This window comes from Boleophthalmus pectinirostris, unplaced genomic scaffold (assembly GCF_026225935.1).
Source record: "Boleophthalmus pectinirostris isolate CB_2022bp ecotype Guang Dong unplaced genomic scaffold, ASM2622593v1 HiC_scaffold_16, whole genome shotgun sequence".
NCBI classification, from domain to species: Eukaryota; Metazoa; Chordata; class Actinopteri; order Gobiiformes; family Gobiidae; genus Boleophthalmus; species Boleophthalmus pectinirostris.
In genome coordinates this window covers 32,644,870-32,663,886 of record NW_026571095.1, presented here as the reverse complement: position 1 = coordinate 32,663,886, position 19,017 = coordinate 32,644,870, and the positions used below count along the sequence as shown (strand labels likewise).

The following is a 19,017-nucleotide window of genomic DNA, read 5'->3' as shown; positions in this document are numbered from 1 at the left end:
ACACTTCAGGTGAAATCCAGAGTGAGGCGATTCGTTTTAACAGTTTGTAAAGTGTTAACAGACGACTGCTGTCTGTTATTATGTGTTGAGTTTTGCTCGTGGCCCATTCTAGATTTATTCCATAATTCACTTTTCAATCTGTCCGCTCAGTCAGAGGTTGTAATCCTCCAGTGTAATCCAGTCAGAGTAGCACGTCCCGCACACGCACATGCACACGCACACGCACACACACACTCACACACACACACACACACACACACACACGTTCTCTGCACTTTACAGCCTGACACATGGAGCTCACACACACAGACACAAGTGTTAAAGTGAAAGACAGGTCTGGTATTTTAGATCTGGGGTCTTCAACAGTTTTCAGGCCATGGATCCTCAAACTGATGGAGATCTGGAGCAGGGACCCCCCACTATAAATGTGTCATACAATTATAGTTTATATTAAATTGGGCCTAGTGTCGTGTATAAACAGCTGCTCTGTTATTGTACATTCAATACTGGGGGGGAGTTTCCATCAAAGTCGCTTAACAAGTCCAGACTTATCCTGAAATCCTGAGCTGAAACTATCTCCAACTCCAGTTTAAGTTTCAACTCGTTCCATGACAGAAATAAACCTCTAACCAAAGCTAATTGTTTTTTTTTTTTATTTCTTACAAGGAGGACGCAAATATACATTGAGTAATAATGTGTTTAATGCTGCTTTGCACACATTTGTTTACACTTTACAGAAATGAAACTTAAAACCACATGGCTCATTTGCATAAACTATAAGTGTTGAAAAAAACAGCTTGCTCCTTGTGCGTTGATGTGATGTTCAGCTTCTGTCCTACTAACTCCACGGGGCTCCTGACTACGGTCTCTGTAATGCTCTGACAATCCATCAAGCGGTGTGGCTTCATAGTTTACCAAAGTTGTACTAAAACATTTTGACAGATTTTTGAGCGCCGTGTACTAGGGATGGGCATGATTAGTCGACTAAACAATAATTGATCATTAAGAATTTCGTCGATTACGTTCATTTTTAATCGACAAACAGAATGTAGTTTGCAGTTCGTAGAGACGAGGCTGCGTCTGACAGCGCAAACACTGGAGTTGTGCCTCACAGTTCCCGCTTTGGGCTCTGGTTCCTTGGAGACACTGTTCCACTCAGTGAGTGTGTTTACATGCACATCAGTGTCCCAGTTTCATCATGGTGCATGTGAACGCAGTGTCCCGGTTACTGCAGCATAAGGAACTGCACTAAACCTGCACATGTACGATCGTTGAAATGAACCATCTCCAACGCGACACACACACAGAACAGACTCATCATCCTCATCATCCTCATCATCCCTCTGTCACAGAAAGAACACTCATATTCCACTGAGTCGTGTCCTTTAGTCCGACAGAAACTGAACCGCATCAGCACTGTTTTTTTTTTTTTTTTTTTTTTTTTCCCTTTTTCCTTAGTTTATGCAAATTAGCCATGCGGTTTTAAGTTTCATTTCTCCTGCATTAAACACATTATAAAGTATTATAAACGGGCTGATGTTGCTCTATAGTGGTTTTGCTTTATAGTTTGTAAAGTTGAATTTATTTATGCAGATTAGTAATAGTAATAATAATGATGATCTTTTTAATATAAAAACATTGATGATTAATCGAAAATCGATCGTTAATTCTCCCGACGATCTATTAAGAAAATGTTATCGTATGCCCATCCCTACCGTGTACCACATAAAATCGGTTCGAGGTCAGGAAGCATAACCAGAATTAATATATAAGGTGTCGATTTTTGAGAAAATTAAAGGATTATAAGTGCGTCTTATAGTGCAAAAAATATGGTATTTATATATTAAATTTTTATTTATTTATTATTTTTTTATGATTATAGGAGGAAATTCTCAAAGTTGGGCGTTATTGAGAGTTCCAGCCAAAGTGACTTAGATTTTCTTCATACTTTGCCTCAATGATGACCAGAGCCTCGTGTGTCCACAGATATCCAGGAGTTTTATGAAGTGACCTTACTGGACAGCCAGAGGTGGACGGAGAGCGGGAAAGAGGCGGAGCCGTTGCCTCCGGTCCACCTATGGGACAGCCCCAGCATCACCTCGGACACCCTGGCCCTGAGCACCAGCCTCCAGGTACCACCACCCATGGGTGCAACACACTCTTATGGTGTTACTGATCTAGTGCTGATTTTGTGTTTAGTTCTTTCTTGGAATTGTTGGCTCAAGCTCATTGTTACTTTGCAGCTGATGTTATCAATGTTCCCTGGGGGTGCGATGTTAACTGTAGGCATCTCTTTTAGGGGTGTGACAATATCCAAGTCTCACAATGCGATATCGTCACGGTATGAACCTATTTATTGCGATATCGTGGGAAAGCTCACGATATGTTGGGGAGGCTCACGATTAGGGATGTAACAATATCCAAATATATTACGATATTTACGCAATATTTTCACAATATACATCTCACGGTACGATATTTATTGCGATATTTTGTGTAGGCTAAACTGTGAATGCGACTTTTTCCTCTTTAAAATGCCTTGACAAGACTTAATCCAAAGAACTAAGACTTAAAAGTGCTTAGAACTGTTATTTCTTCTTGTAGTCTGCACTGAAATGGAGCAAAGGATCATGGTCTATGTAGTTCCCTCTGCTTAAATTAAGAGTTATGGTGCAGCAATAGCTAAAAAAAACCAAACTTGCGATTCGATATATTGTGATGGTCCACGATATTATTGTGAGAACTTTGACGATACGATATCACGATATTTGAGTTATTGTTACATCTCTAATCTCTGACGCTCTTTTAAACTTTAATCTGAGCTTTATTTTGAAACAATCTGAACGTAACGAACTGATTTAGCTGGAAGTACAACAGGTGAAATTATTTGTGCTTTGCTGAAGTTCCTCTCAACCACTCACCATGGTAACCGCTGAGCTTTCCACCACGGAGATACATGTAGAACACCCCCAACGCGACGTCACTGCAAAGTATCAGTAGATTCATATGACCTCATGACACTGTAGAGTATCTATGGTTTGAATAAAATGCTTGTGGCTTTCACGGTTTCTAACTTTACAAGCTTCACCTCAGTTTCCAATGAGGTGTTTAGGTTTTGGAGCGCCCCCTGCTGTCAGCAAGCGGAATGAACCCTGGGAAAATAAACAAATTGACAGTTTATCCCCCATGAAAGTGATGCTGATAGAGACGTGTGTTTGTTTTGAACGCAGTTTGTCCGCAGAGTGAATCAGCCGATGGTTTATGGGCTTATAAAGTGCGTGGGAGAAATCTGGAGTTTTATCAGTGAGGCAACAAACCTGGCAAATTGCAAGGACACGTCAGAAGGTGGAATTTGCTGTGTAACTATCAGATTGCAGATTTGTTAACCTGGTTTATGGTTCATATCTGTGTAATTACTGGACATAAACACAGAAAAGTAACAAAAACTGCCACAAAGTTCAGCATCTTCTGTCAATATAAATATACAACTGGGTTTTTTTTTGTTTTTTTCCCATGATAGCGAGCCATTATTCATCTCTAAAGACATGCTAGTTATCAGTTGAAAGAATTTCAAGCCGTGAGATTAATATTTCAGGTTTGTGCATCGAAACAAATACCGTAAATTCCGGACTATAAGCCGCTACTTTTTTCTCACACTTTGAACTCTGCGACTAATAAAATGATGCGGCGAATATATGGACACATTCTTTGTTTGGCACATTGTCCATTCATATATACGGTCTTTGGTTTGACAACACAGCGGATACGAGCAGCCTGAGTGCAGAAAACGCCGCTGTCTGTGCTGGTCACACATGGATCTGTTGTTATGATGCTAAATGAACAGTACTGTGCGTAAATGACGAGAAGAAACGTCTCAAACTTCAGTAGCCGGACATCCACTCATACCTGATTGACAGAACTAACCCTGCCCCCGAGAGAGTTTGAAATCTGCAGAAATCCTCCAAGACACTGACACGATACAGACAGAACAGAGGCTCTTTCTGCAGGAGACATGCGCAGGGGAGAGACGCGGTTGATGCGCCGAGGAAGATGCTCGTTTGATTGTGTTTTGAACAGTTATTTTGCGCTTCATACACACACCCTCCTCACGGAAAACACACGAAGAAATGCAGATGATGCAGCTTTTGAGTTAAAGGCGACTGATGTGGCTGTGGAAGAAGGAAATTGAGCTGTTCCACGTGAGCTCGGCATCAGTGATTCGATGGTGAGATTTTGGCGACTGACTCAAAAGCAAAAAGACGACAAAAGTTTTCAGAGGCGATAAAAGCAGACGGACCAAACTTGAAAACATTCTTGAAGACGTGGACACCTGCGGCTTATATTCAGGTGCGGACGATGTATGTACAATTTTAAACGCTCTCCTCTCGGTCACATTAACCCGAAGAAATTATTATTTTTTCCTTCTCTTGGGGCGGGTCAATCAGACCAAAAAATGTATTTTCTCACCTGGTAAGAATTTATTTAAAAATCAATTTTTGGGTCTGATTGACCAGCCCCAAGAGAGCGGAGAAAGAAAGAAAACAAAATTATTCGGGTCAATGTAACCCCGAGGAGAGCATGAGGGTTAAAATTTAGTTAAAATTTAGTTGATGCGGCATATATTCAGGTGCACTCAATAGTCCAGATTTTACGGTAGGCCTAACAAGTAGGGATGTAACAATATCCAATTCTCTCTGTACGATATTTTGTAGAGGCTAATATAATTGTAGATAGGACACTTTTTTGCTTTTAAAATACTTTGACAAGATTTTGGTGTGAATTATTTCCATCATAATCCCAAGAATTCAAGTAAAAAAACTATTTCTTCATGTTGTCTGTGCTGAAATGAATCATGGGAGATGTAGTTCCCGATGTTTATAAGCTGTTTCTAATGTAAAACCATGAATTTAAGCAAAGAAACTTGTAATTCGATATATTGTGACAGCCCCACGATATTATTGTGAGACTTTTGACAATACGATATCAAGATATTTCAGTTATTGTTACATCCCTGCTACTAATAAGGTAAGTTACACAGGCCCCTGCTCTCAGTTTGCAATTGAAGAAAAAAAAGAAAAAGAACGGATTTAGCTGGAACTACAACAGGTGAACGGATTGTGTACTGTTATACAAGTCCGTCTCAAATTACATTAAAGTTACAAGCGAGCGAATACTACCCCCAGCGTGCAAAGTATCAATAGACAAAAGCTTTTAGTCAACAGATATCCAAAAAGTTTAGAAAGTTTTAAAACATCTCATCTCACATTTTGGCTCTACCAAGGTGACCAAGCCCCTTTTTGCTCAAGACAAAGACTCAGATTTAGGTTCTTCTGCGCGCAGTGTAGGCTAAACCACATTTCCAACCTCGTTTTCCTGGGCCGAACCACAAAGCGTGCTCCTCGTCGCGCAGTCAGTCATTGAGCTAAAAATAGGGAGCATTAAAATAGATCAGAGCCGCTTCTTCTTCTCCTCCTCCTCCTCCTCCTCCTCTCCTCCTCTCTGCCTCTCTCAGACTTCGGTGGCCGGCCGCGGGCTGCCCGGTGCAGAGGGTCAGCCCAAACACGGGGATGAGGATGAGAGCGTACGCCGGGCCGACCACAGGGGGCGCCCTCCCTCCAGATCTGGGAGGGGAGGGTCAGCGGGGCCACAGTCAGTCAAAAGTGCAGAGAAGCTGTCAAATTTTAAAGGGCCCATCTCATGCAAAATAACTCTTTTCACGTCGTAGCTTCTGCACAATTTGGGTTCAAATACACCAAAAAATACTCCTGGCGATACAGCAGCCCACGATATCGATACTGTACCATCACATTAAACAATATGATATATCGATATTTCAATATTTTTGCACCCCTGTGTTCCATCTTGTGATGCCAGGCGATCATACAAGAAGAGCTCCTCTGTGTTTTGAAACTCGATACGCTAGAATCACTTGGATGATTTCAGCTCTGGAATTGCCAGGCAGACTAATAATAAAGAATTACTCTATCGTGTGAATGAAACACAACTCTAGGTGTGTTTTTGACGAGGTAACGGCATTAGAACACGGCTTAAAATGTCAATTTTGCATATAATAGAACCTTTAATAATAAACTGAGCAAAATGTGAAAGTGCGAGTTAAAGTTTTCCCCCATATCACTGAGCAAAATTGATCTTATCCAAGTATAGATATATTGCACAAGCAGCTTTTGAGGTCAAAACGTGCCAGATGCACACTCAGGAATCAGGAAGTGCACTGTTAACATGCTAGTTGTCGTGCTTATAGCGATTATAAACTCATCCCCGTGAATAATGAGGATGTTCAGAAAGTGTAAGGTGAGTAAGGAATAATTTTGGAGCACTGCAAAATGTTTAAAATGATCTACTTCTGCTTTTCCTGTAAAAAAAAAAAATCAGGTGCGGTGCGTTTTAGGACATACTCATTAAATCGTGTTAATTCATCTTCTAAAGTTATTAAAAATGTATTGAGCTAAATGTGAACTCGCAAGTTAATGTGCAAAAAAGATCATGTAATGATCTACTCCAAGACACGCAGGTTTTGTGAGTCCACCGACCTGGAGAAGCGTAGTTCAAATCCAGCTCGGGACTGTGCATGCTGTCGTTGTGTCCTTAGGCATGACACTTCACTTACCTTGCCCAGTATGAATGTGGTGAGCGCGAGTCAGCTGTGGCTACAAGCTTGGCATAATTGATTGAAATCTGATTACCGCATTTTTTGGACTATAAGTCGCACTTTTTTTCATGATTTGGGTGTTTTCTGCGACTTATACTCCGGTGCGACTTATATATTAAAATTTTCACACTGAAGCGGCGAGAGGCTTTAGTCTTGTGTGTGAGTATCTGCTGCTCCTGTTCCTCCTGTACCACTGTCACTTGGCTCTACTGCGCATGTCTCCTGCAGAAAGAGTCTCTGTCCTGTCTGTATCATGTCAGTCGATCGCTCCATTACTTTTGTACCACTGAACAATTTAAAATCTGAACAAACTTATAAAGACGACTGAGAAGACTGAACACAAATCAGATTTTGCAGATTACAAACTGTGAGTAGTGAAATCTGCAGCTGAAAACTAATCGAGCAGCAGAAAGAAAGTTTGTATTGAGCGAGAAACACCGGGAGGATGCACCATGCAACTTTCCTGAAGTCACTGGATGGATGGACAAAGCCTGGACTTCAGTGACACCGAAACCATCCTGTCGTGATTCAGAAAGTCCGAAATAATTCTAACTGGAACTGATGCCGAGTCTGACGACAGCGACACAGAAGAGGAAGCGGCGCTCTGTTTACCTCCGGAGGTCGTGGAGTTGTTCAGAAGTGACACCGAGGATGAAGAATTGAATGGATTTAGTGATTTGGAGTGAGATGGAGAGTTTGGTAAACTTGTTCTGTTGTTTATGTTATAGTTTATCTGAAGAACTGTTCATATGTGACGTTAACAGTCTGTTGTTCTCTGTTGTGTTGTTATTACTAGAACTTGACTTTCAAGATCAAATGTCTGTTCCTGGTCTCTGATTTTATAAAATAAATTTGCCCCAAAAATTGTGACTTATAGTCCGGTGAGATTTATAGTCCAAAAAATATGGTAATACATTTTTTAAGGTGACAAAATAAAATGGTAAAAAATTGTAATGTTTCGATTTGAGGATTTAATATAATGCCCAGCTCTACCTTACTACTACTGCTTGGATTGACTTAATAATGCAATGTAATAAAGAATCAAGGGCTTTATCATTTATATATTTTTAAATTGTTTTGTCAACTGTGGTCCCTGAAGTGGGCGGAGTCATTCGGAGTGAGCCCGCCCATAACCTGTTCTGACTCCTCCTCCTCCTGTTGACCTGTGGGCGAAATGTGCGTTCCTCCTGTAGACCTCTTTAAAGTGCGTGGCCTGACTGTGTTCTCCCCTGTCCCAAACGCTGCGCTCACAGAACTGTTCGCTCCTCCACGAGATCCTGCGCACGCTGGTGAGTACTGAGCATGCTCCATCAGTCATGTGGACGAGAGGCGGGGCTTGTGCGCAGGGGCCCGATCACGCCCTCACATTTGGCGCTGTTCTGTCTCTCTGAAGTGGTTTTACAGGCTGTTTTTAACGATCCTGATCTCCTAAATCAACTTTTGGAACCTTTAGCAGCAAAATTATTCCCTCATCTAAAACATTATTATTACTTTATTATTACTTGGGTTCACCTTGTGATGTCATCCAGGAGGCGTCCTTGCCTTCTCTGGACTCATTTGGATAATTTCAGTGCTAAAAATTGACTTCACTCCTCGGTGCACCAGCAAATGGGTAAATTCATGCACTGTCGACTGATTGTCTCCATGTATGTTTCTGCTTTGCCTGGAATGTTTCACAATATCGCATTAAATGGACCGTGTAAGATTTCCGTAAAGATACGAGGTAGACATCAGTCCAATCCACTTTATTTCTATAGCACATTTTATAAACATGACAGTTTCCCAAGTGCTGCACAAACAAATTAATACAATAAAAGACTGTAAATTATATTTATTAAAAAAATAAATATAAAGTGTTAAAATGCATAAAGCTATAAATGATAAAACAATGAATAAAATAAAAAATATAAAATAAATAAAAGACTTGGAGCAGACATGTCAAACTCTAGCCAGGCTGGCGCCACCCAGTGTCTCCGCTCAATTTAATTTCTCTCCAACGACTAGGTCAGGAATCAGAATACAATAGACCCTGGAAGTGAGAGTTCGGGCACCAGCCAATCAGCAAAGAGTCATATATGTTGTCAACGATTCCCGAGATTGAGGATTTAGAGCCAAAATAAAGAGAATGTTTGGTGAATTTGCTCAAGGGGAAAGACGTTATTGTCCTTCTTCCTACGGGATTTGGGAAAAGCTTAATATACCAGTTATCCCCGTTAGCGGTGCATTACATACGTCACGACCAGATAACAGCGATTGGTTAAATCTAGAGTGTCCAAACTTTTTTCATCAAGGGCCACATATGTAAACACAGACGAAGCAGAGGGTTGATCGAGGGCCGTAGACTGGTGGCTCAATACAGTGAATAATTGAAATATGTGCATGTTTAACACGTTAGAATGACCTTTTATTCATGCTAAGATCCTTAAAACCACACACTAAATATTAAATATTAGCTTTAGCTAGGTAGATTTTCAAAAAAACTTGCAGTAAAAAAATTATTTTTAATTGATGCAAGGTAATTTGGGCCAATTCACCTGGAAGCCTGAGGGCCAAGAAAAATTTGTCTGAGGGCCGCATTTGGTCCACGGGCCATAGTTTGGACATGCCTGGGTTAAATGATAGAAAAAGTACTTGCCTACTGTCGAGCGAACGAATTCTAATACTGTGAGGTCAGACAGTTTCTACGAAGTGAAACAGTCTGAATCAGGTCAATTTTCTATATCCACACTGACAAAGGTGGTGCCACTAAGTCAAGCAATAAACATACCTTTTCAATTTGAATACATGAAAGGTAGACATAGTATCATAGTGTGGAACATTCCAGACAAAAGGATAACCTCTCCATGCAGATGATCAGACGGTGGGTCCTTTACCAGAGAAATTCCACAGTACACCTTCAAAGCCACTTGAGAGATGCTCCACAGTGCCACATGTCCGGGTTCTGCTGCAGTCATTGGCTTCTGTCCTTCTGGGTCATGTTGGGTCAGAGTCGGTCTCATGTCATGGGCAGGGTTGGTTCCACAGTGTTCACTCAACCTAACGTGCATTTTGGAACAAACCCTGGATCAGAAGCTGCAGTCCATTCATGATCATGGCTGATTACGATACATCTGCATTGTTCAAACTGTGTGGTCTAAGTATAAGGTCTGTTTTAACCATACTCTGAGAAAATGTTCCTCAGCAGAGAACCAGCCCAGCTCCTGGTCTGGACCTGCACCTGGTCCAGACCCTGTTCAAACCAGGTTAAACTGAGCTGGTGCTTCTGCTGGAGGTGGAGATGGTTCTGGTGGGTGTGTGATGGAGATGATTTTGTGGGGGGAGAAGTTTCTTCAGAGCTGGTTCTGGATCAGATGGTTGTGTGGTGGTGATTGTTGTGGTGATGGAGATGGTTTTGTGGGGGGAGATGGTTCTACTGGTTCTGCAGAGGATGGGCTTGAAGGAGATGGTTCGGGACCAGATGGTTGTGTGGTGGTGATTGTTCTGGTGGTGGAGATGGTTGTGTGGGGGAGATAGTTCTACTGGGTCTACTATCTCCACCACACAACCGAGGATGGGTTTGAAGGAGATGGTTCTGGATCAGATGGTTGTGTGATGGTGATTGTTCTGGTGGTGGAGATGGTTGTGTGGGGGAGATGGTTCTACTGGTTTTACTGGTTTTTAATGAGGATGGGTTTGAAGGAGATGGTTCTGGACCAGATGTCTGTGTGACGATGGTTGTGGTGGAGATGGTTGTGTGATGGTTTTGGGGCTGTTTTTTTGGTGGACATGATACTGAGGGAGCTGTTTATATGTATTTTTATAATATTTTAGATTAGACATTTATGATATTTTAGATTAGACATGTCAAACTCAGGCCCAGGGACCAAATTTGGCCCAAGATATAATTATATTTGGCCCACGAGATCCTATCAAAGATGTATTAGAGCTGCCCGCCGGCTACAGATAGACTATAGAGACATTATTTATTTAAAATGTTGTTATTTTTTTATATTATGCTTGTTCCGGATTCAGTGTTTAAGCAAAACTATTATTAAACATTTATTTTAATAAGAAAAGTTTTAACATTACATATCTCGAAAGTATAGAAAACATGCAAATGTTGTTGAAATTTTTTAATAAATATTTAGTTTGGCCCACGACTTAGTCCAGGGGTCTCCAACTTATTGCTCAGGAGCTACCAATAACTCTCCATCTCCATCCAAGTTGCTCACCAAGGGATTTCTGAATCATATTTATTGTGCTGAATAATTAAAATTTGATTTGATTAAATGCCTGTTAAATGTATCATTCTGATGCCTGTAATCGTACACTAATAAAAATACTAATTGTGTAAATGCTTTATGGGCAACTGTACCCCATCTAAGCCTCTTATATTTACTCGATTTCTCTCAATGTCTTTAAATTTTTCTAAATAAGTAGCTCTCCAGTAATTTAGTTTTCTAAGAGTAACTCACCAGAGGAAAAAGGTTGGAGACCCCAGACTTAGTCCCAGTTTTTAATTTTGGGCCTCTGTTAATTTGAGTTTGACACTCCTGTTTTAGATACTGCTTTCATGTTCTGTTTTGGAACATGAGGACTAATTTGGACACTTGGATAGTTTACCATATTTATTTTATTTTTAAATTTTTTTTTATAAGTGTTCTTCTGAGTCTCTTAGATCACTTTTATCACAGACTGGACTTCCTGTTAGACTGGACACAGGATGAGACGCAGGGAGTGGTCAGGGCAATTTGAACAGTGTCCTCAAACAGCTCAATCTCTCTTTCTTTTTCTTTTTTTTAATTTATGCTCTCTGCAGTTGGAGCTAGAGTCCAGCAGAGGGAGCTGTCTGCACAGATACAGAGCCCCAGAAAGACTTATGAAAGATTATGTGTAAATTATGTTAGTCTGTCTCTTAACTTTTAAAATAAATCAGAAAAGGAAACTAACAACATTTTTTTAAAGGGCTCAATAATCTTTCACAGTGGGAAAAATAACAAAAAATGAATACTCAAGAAGAATACTACTTCAAAACATGACACGAGTAGAAGTAAAAAGTATGTGATAAAAGTATGTCTCAGTAAAATTTAAGGTACTAAAAGAAAAAAAAAAAATTTAAAGAATACTAGAAAAAACAAAACAAACTGATAACACTTTTGCATGAATAGCAGAAAGTTACTAGACACTGTGACCACAAATGAATAATAATCTTTCCTCAAATAAATACTATTAAAACGGATTTATGAACATTATAAATTGTATTCTAGATGATGGTTAATAAGACTGGAAAAAGTGCTGAAGAAAAAGTACAGTTCATGTATAAAAAAAACCCTCATATTTGTATTTAGATTATTTCTATGGGACAAGAGCTGAAAGGAGAAGAGTGTGAGTGAGTAAGACGAAGATTTGATATTGATTTGATTTTTAAATATTTCTATTATCGCTGGGTATCAATAAGAAGTTGCCGATATGATACACACCCCGATACATAGACCACGATATGATACATATCTCTATACAGTCCACTTTCGATTCAGTGCAATATATTTCAAATCGATTCGATGCGGTTCAATAAAAAATAAAGTCTAAATCATGACTGTGATACTTAAAGTCTTTGTTAAACCACTTCTTGTGCAAAGTTCATATGAAACACAAACATTTTAATCATCAAAACAGTAAAAATGTCAAATGTGTCGCACAAACGAGTTTCTCTCCACTAAACAAGCAACAAAACTGTAGAGTTATAACAAAATAATTTAATAAGAATTTACTAAGAATTCTATGTTCCACGGGGCGAATCGCAGCTGACGCCCGATCGAGCTTTGCGGACAGGGGCAGTCCTAGATTGCAAGTTCTTGTCCTGGTTTAGTCCTGGTTTAGTCCTGGTTTAGTCCTGGTTTAAACCTGGTTTCATCTTGGTTTCATCCTGGTTTATACTGGTTTATACGTGGTTTAAACCTGGTTTAGACCTGGTTCGGTCCTGATTCGGTTCTGATTCGGTCCTGATTTGGTCCTGATTCGGTCCTGGTTTAGACCTGGTTTAGTCCTGGTTGAGTCCTGGTTCGGTCCTGGTTTAGACACTTGGTTGAGTCCTGGTTGAGTCCTGGTTGAGTCCTGGTTGAGTCCTGGTTCGGTCCTGGTTTAGTCCTGGTTTAGTCCTGGTTTAGTCCTGGTTTAGTCCTGGTTTAGACCTGGTTTAGACCTGGTTTAGACCTGGTTTAGTCCTGGTTTAGACCTGGTTCAGTCCTGATTTGGTCCTGATTCGGTCCTGGTTTAGACCTGGTTTAGACCTGGTTTAGTCCTGGTTGAGTCCTGGTTGAGTCCTGGTTGAGTCCTGGTTGAGTCCTGGTTGAGTCCTGGTTCGAGTCCTGGTTGAGTCCTGGTTCGGTCCTGGTTTAGACCTGGTTTAGTCCTGATTGAGTCCTGGTTCGGTCCTGGTTTAGACACTTGGTTTAGTCCTGGTTTAGACCTGGTTCGGTCCTGATTCGGTCCTGATTCGGTCCTGGTTTGGTCCTGGTTTAGACCTGGTTTGGACCTGGTTTAGTCCTGGTTGAGTCCTGGTTCGGTCCTGGTTTAGACACTTGGTTTAGACTTGGTTTATAAGGTTTAGTCCTGGTTCAGCTCTGGTTCAGCTCTGGTTTAGTCCTGATTTAGACCTTGTTTAGACCTGGTTTAGTCCCGGGTAAATCCTGACTAAGTCGTGGCTATGGCGCAAAAGTTCAGCATTTTCACACAGTTATTTTGGTGAGAGTAATTTAAAAATAATACAATAGTCATGTCATATTTTACATTTTAAACACAGTAATATTGTAAAGAAATGAATTACTTTGAAATGACAGAAACAAGTCATAAATCTCACAGCAAGAAACTTTTTGGTTCAATTCAGACAGGACGGGTCATTTCTGTGTGGGATTTGCATATTCTCCAAATGTGTCTGTGCAGGTTTCTTTTTAATCCTCTGGCTGCTTCTAATAATAATAATAAAACGTGAAAAACTGAAAATGAAATTCCACATCTTGAACGCCAGCCACCGAGTGATTGACAGGCACATTTTAGCACATTTCTGAGTGATTGATACGAAGTCTGTATAAATTATAATAAAATAAACATGTACTTCGGTTCCAGGACGGACTGTAAATTGAAGTGGTGCGTATTTGTTTGAGAGTTTCGTCGCGTTTTATGATCGGAGCCGTTACGTAAATTCCCACAGCGTCTCCCCGTTCGGCGTCAGACTGTTGTGGAGAGCATCTCGCGTGCGGTGACCAAGCCCCCACCCCCTCCACCCGTCCTCTTCCTCCTCCTCTTCCCCCCCTCTCTGTCATCCCCCCGGGGGCTTCGCTGTCACCCACACACACGCAGCACCGCCGCACGCAGCCGCTCGCCTTAACCGCGCCAGGGACAAACCGGAAGCGTTTTAACAAGAGGCGGAGCTCCGAGAGAGTGTTGGGATGGGAGGGAGGAGGAGGAGGGGGCGAGCCTATAAATAACCGTCCAGGAGTGGAGGAGGAGGAGGAAGAGGAGGAGGAGGGCTGTAGAGATTCCAGCGGAGCAGCCTGAAAGCGCGAGTGACCAGCGGGATACCGGGGGATGCTTTAATGCCGGGTCGGAGCGCTACCGGGAATGAGGGCGGATGGTGAGAGGAGCCAGAGGAGGCGGCAGCAGAGAGGGGCGGGTGGGGGGGACGGCGGAGGCGGCGGTGGTGGCGGTGGGGGAGGAGGAGGAGGGGGGAGGAGGCGCTCGTCCAAAAGCAGCCTCAACCCCAAAAAGAGCCCCCAGGAGCAGCTTGCGGCCGCCGCGAGACCGCTGACATGTATGTGCCCCATGCTGTGTCACTGCAAAGTGGCCTGCACCAACAGCACCATCTCCCTCATGTTCGGATGTAAGGTGGGTGACGGCGGGCGACGGTGGGTGAAGTGGAGGAGGGGGCGTGGAGGGTCAGGGTTAGTTTTCGGGTTAGTTTTTGGTCGAGTTTCGGACTTGACGGTCGAGTGCGTTAGTTGTGCACGGAGCTGTTTGCGTGTGGGTGCCTCTCTTTCAAAACTTTTAACTCTTAAAGTGCCGCTCGGGATTCTGACAACAAAATCACGCAGAGGCACTGTTGGGCAAGTGACTTTAAAACTGTAATGTGTTATTTATGACTTGTTACTGTCATTTCGAAGTAATTTGTTACATTATAATATGACTGCGTTTAAAATGTAAAATATTACACGACGATTGCAGCATTTTTAAGTGACTCTCGCCGAAATAACTGTGAAGATGCTGAAATTTTGCGCCGTATATGGACTGAACGGAGGACTGAACGGAGGACTGAACGGAGGACTGAACGGAGGACTGAACCAGAGCTGAGCCAGGACTGAGCCAGGACTGAGCCAGGACTGAGCCAGGACTAATCTTGGGCTAGGACTTGGAATCTAGGACCGCCTCTGAGAGTACCTGGAGTCTGTGGACCAAGGTGTCTGCAAGGCGCGATCGGACGTAAGCTCCGATTTGCCCTGTGGAGCGCGGAATTCTGCGTCGGCTCCTTTCGCCTGCGGTTACCTGACGGTCTACACGGGTGCCTCTCTGGCGTTTCACCGCTGCTATTGCGGTGATTTTAGCGAATTTGTATGAAGGAAAAACCCACCACTTCAATCCAGATTAAAAAAGCAATGCGACGTGCATTACTGACGTTTGTACCAAGTAAAATATTACTATTTTTTTCCTGTAATGCCACATTACAGCAAAAAGCAACGCAGTACAGTAATTTGTTACTTTTATAACTCATGCAAATTCACTGAAATCACAGCGATATCAGCAGCGGTGAAACGCCATCGTTAAGGTTCAGAATGTCGGGACGAGCAGGAGGTGCGGTCCCGTAGACCATCGGGCAAAAGGACCGGCGCAGAACTCCACACTCCACGGGGCTAAACGCAGCTGACGTCCGATCGCGCCTTGCAGACACCCTCTTCCACGTGCTCCGGGATCACTCAGGGGCGCTCCTAGATTCCAAGTCCTAAAAAAAAAAAAAACGCTCGTCTAAACGCGGAATAAAAAGTGAAGACGCGACGCCGCTTTTGCATCTTCTGTTCAGACCGTCATCATATAAACACAGCCTTAGAGTGGGTGAGGAGGGTCAGGTTGGTGCACAGAGTAGCGTGTGGGTGCCTCTTTAACTCCATTTAAAACTTTTAACTGGAGTCGACCAAATAATAAGTCAGACAAGTCCATTGATTAGTGATTTGCCTAGTGTCTGAAAGCTTGGTCTCAGTCGTAGGTCATGGGACTTCCAACAGGACAATGAGCCAAAACACACAGCTAAAAACACCCAAGAATGACTGAGAACAAAACATAGGACTGTTCTGGAGTGTTCTTCAGTGAGCCCAGATCTCAGTTCTCTTAAACATCTGTGAAATGAGCTGAAACATGCGTCTGGAGAAGGAACGCTTCAAAACCTGAGACAACAAGAACAGTTTGCTCATGAGAAATGGGTTAAAATACCAGTTGACCCGAAAATCTCATTGACAGTTACAGAAATTGTTTGCTTGCAGAGTTTGCCTTAAAAGGTTGTGCAACAAAATATTAAATTAAGGGTATTTTGTTTTATCTAATAATTCTGTTTAACCACAGGTGAAAAGCAATGTTTGATTTTTGTTGGACTATTTTCAGTAAATTTTTATTTATTATTGCTTTTCTCAGTTTCAAGTTATTTCAGTGACGATTGTTGATTTTTCTTTCATTACCAGAGGGTACCAACAATTTTGTCCACATCTGTGCTCGCTGTTTTGACTATTAAAATGTTTGTGTTTCATATGAACTTTGCACAAGAAGTGATTTAACAAAGACTTTTAGCATCACAGATATGATTTAACCTTTATTTTTTAATTAATCATTTTGAATTGATTTGAAATATATCGTATTGAATCGAAAGTTGACTGTATCAAGGTATGTATCATATAGGCGAGTTTCATTGTTGACAAAAGCGCGCGTTGCATGCTGGGAAATATTTTGGTTGGCGGCAAGAAACACTAATTCAACATGACGGACGGAGCGAGAAAGCACGTAAAGGGTATTGATCCCGGTTATTTATCCACTCTAACGGCAGAGGACCCAAGACCATTTGACCAGAAATTGGTCATAAGCATCGATGGACGACAAATCACCCTTTTCAACCCCGACAAAAGTTGGACCAAACCAAATTTCTGGTCAGAATCGCCAACTACCTGGACAAATATTCACTTGGGCGATATCCACAATGACTTGGTGGAAACTCCTGGGCCATTCACAGCAGAAAAGATGAAAACCTCCAAGAGTCTCGATGTGTTGTTGAACTTGTTGGAGTCCACGGTTTGTTAGGATCTTCTACGTTTGCTCTGCGAATGTTTGAAAGCCGTTTAATTCACCGTTAGCGGTTCTTTTCACTCAGAATACGAAAAAGACATTTTCCTTCTTCCGTGCTTCTATTTGTGCATCCGATAATGCAGCAGGAATTTACCATTATCGTGGATAAATACGCGAGGTTACGCACTGTGTTTGACGCTATCGTGTTTCTTGCCTCCGACCAAAATATTTCCCAGCAGCAACGCGGGCTTTTAATAACAATGACGTCAGCTGAAACTCGCCTATAGGCAACTTCTTGATGATACCAAACCCTAGAGAGGATAGTTTAGAACTGATTTTGTCTTGGTTGGTTTAACATGTGTTTTACAATTTTTTTGTATTTTGTTTTGAAGTAACATCATTGCAAATAGTGAACATCTAACATGGGCTTTTTGGACACTGGCTTTAGGGATGAGACGAGACGCAATTTTCACAAGACAAAATACAAGTCGAGATTGGGTCCACGAGGTCGATACAAGATTATTATTTTCTTTTGCATAATTTCGTACAAATAAATGAGTTCGATTCAATTTACAAATTAGTCCTCACCATTTTTGATCTGCTTTTTGGATCTTCAGCTTTTCAGAATGTTTAATTAAGCAAAGTTATTCTTTTTTGTCCAATTCAAAAGATTGTTGCGAGTTCTCGGTCTAGTCAGGGTCCTGTCAGGGTCCGGTGCTTTTACTGTGCGCAGAGCGGTGTGTGGGTGAGGTTTTAATCATCCCGATCCAAGTCAGACAAGTTGAATTATTTATTAAGCTCCAATAAGTGAATATTCAAATCTAGGTACTGTGTTTTTGTCTTTAGCAGCAGTGCGAGGCTTTATTTGTATTTTAAGTCCAACCAGAAAGGCTCCACGTGCTCCGGGAACCAACAGGACCCTCTTGGTGTGAGGCGGGAGTGCTCTGTGCTTACTTAGTTTGTTGTATTTTTAGATTATTTAGTTTTGTTGTGGTGTCGATTGCGATCTAATTCTTCCTCGAGCATTCGCATCTGAGGGGAGACTGAAATCTGACCTGCCGAACGAAACGAATCCAAGAATGTGTGAATGTAAGAATGCGTTTTATTTGAAAGCGTCTTTCTGGGCCCTCAAGGACGCCGCGCAAACGACAATTAAGAGGCGTAATTAAAAATAATCGAACAGCACGGGGCCGTTTCTGAGACATGAGGACGTTAATGGGGGAGGGCGAATGTAAATAAATGGGTTTTGAGTCACGATTTGAATGTCGGGAGTGAATGAAGACCCGGTGAGGTCCAGAGCTGAGGAGCAGAGGGACTGAAAGCTTGGCACCGCCGTACGTGGTGACGAGGTGAGCAGGAGGAGAGAGGAAGAGCACAGAGGAAAGAGAGGAGGATGAGGAGAGAAGAAGAGGCGGAGGGGACAGAAAGCTGCAGAGAGGAGGAGGAAGAGAGCGGAAGAGCAGAGGAGACAGAGCTGGAGAGAGAGGGAGCAGAGAGGAAAAGCAGAGGAAATGGAGAGCTGGAGAGAGGAGGAGGAAGAGGAGAGAGGACAGAGAGTTGTCGAGAGGAGGAGGAGAGAGGAAGAGAAGAGAGAACCGAGAGAGGAGGAGGAAGAGGAGACCGAGAGCTGGAGAGAGGAGGTAGAGAGAGGAGGAGCACAGGGAACAGAAGAACTGGAGACAGGAGGAGGAAGAGTAGAGAGGACGGAGAGTGGAGGAGGAGGAGGAGCAGCAGAGAGAAAGAGGAGAGGGGACAGAGAGGAGGAGCAAGAAGAGCGAAGAAGACAGAGCTGGAGAGAAGATGAGGATCTCGCCTCATCTTGGAGCAGTGGGGACATAGAGCTGGAGAGGAGGAGGAAGAGGAGAGAGGAAGAGCACAGGGGACAGAGCTTGAAAGAGAAGGAACACAGGGGACAGTGCTGGAGGAGAGAGGAGGAGGAGGGAAAACGGAAGAGCTGGAGACAGGGGTAGGAAGAAGAGAGAGGACAGAGAGCTGGAGAGAGGAGGAGCAGAGAGAACCGACAGTTGGAAAGAGGAGGAGGAGGAGAGAGG

At 42.4% G+C, this 19,017-nt stretch overlaps 1 protein-coding gene across 6 annotated transcripts in view; it reads left to right on the top strand.

The window, feature by feature from the left end:
* LOC110165887 (disks large homolog 1-like) overlaps nt 1-19,017 on the top strand; it is a 102,823-nt gene that overhangs the window by 7,923 nt on the left and 75,883 nt on the right. For 3 of the 6 annotated variants that reach the window (XM_055151451.1, XM_020931078.2, XM_055151453.1), the window contains exons 3-4: nt 1,987-2,132; nt 7,924-7,959. In XM_055151451.1, coding sequence (XP_055007426.1) covers nt 1,987-2,132; nt 7,924-7,959 — 182 coding nt within the window. The remainder of the gene's footprint in view (nt 1-1,986; nt 2,133-7,923; nt 7,960-19,017) is intronic. The other 3 variants (XM_055151452.1, XM_055151454.1, XM_020931088.2) reach the window with 1 other exon arrangement.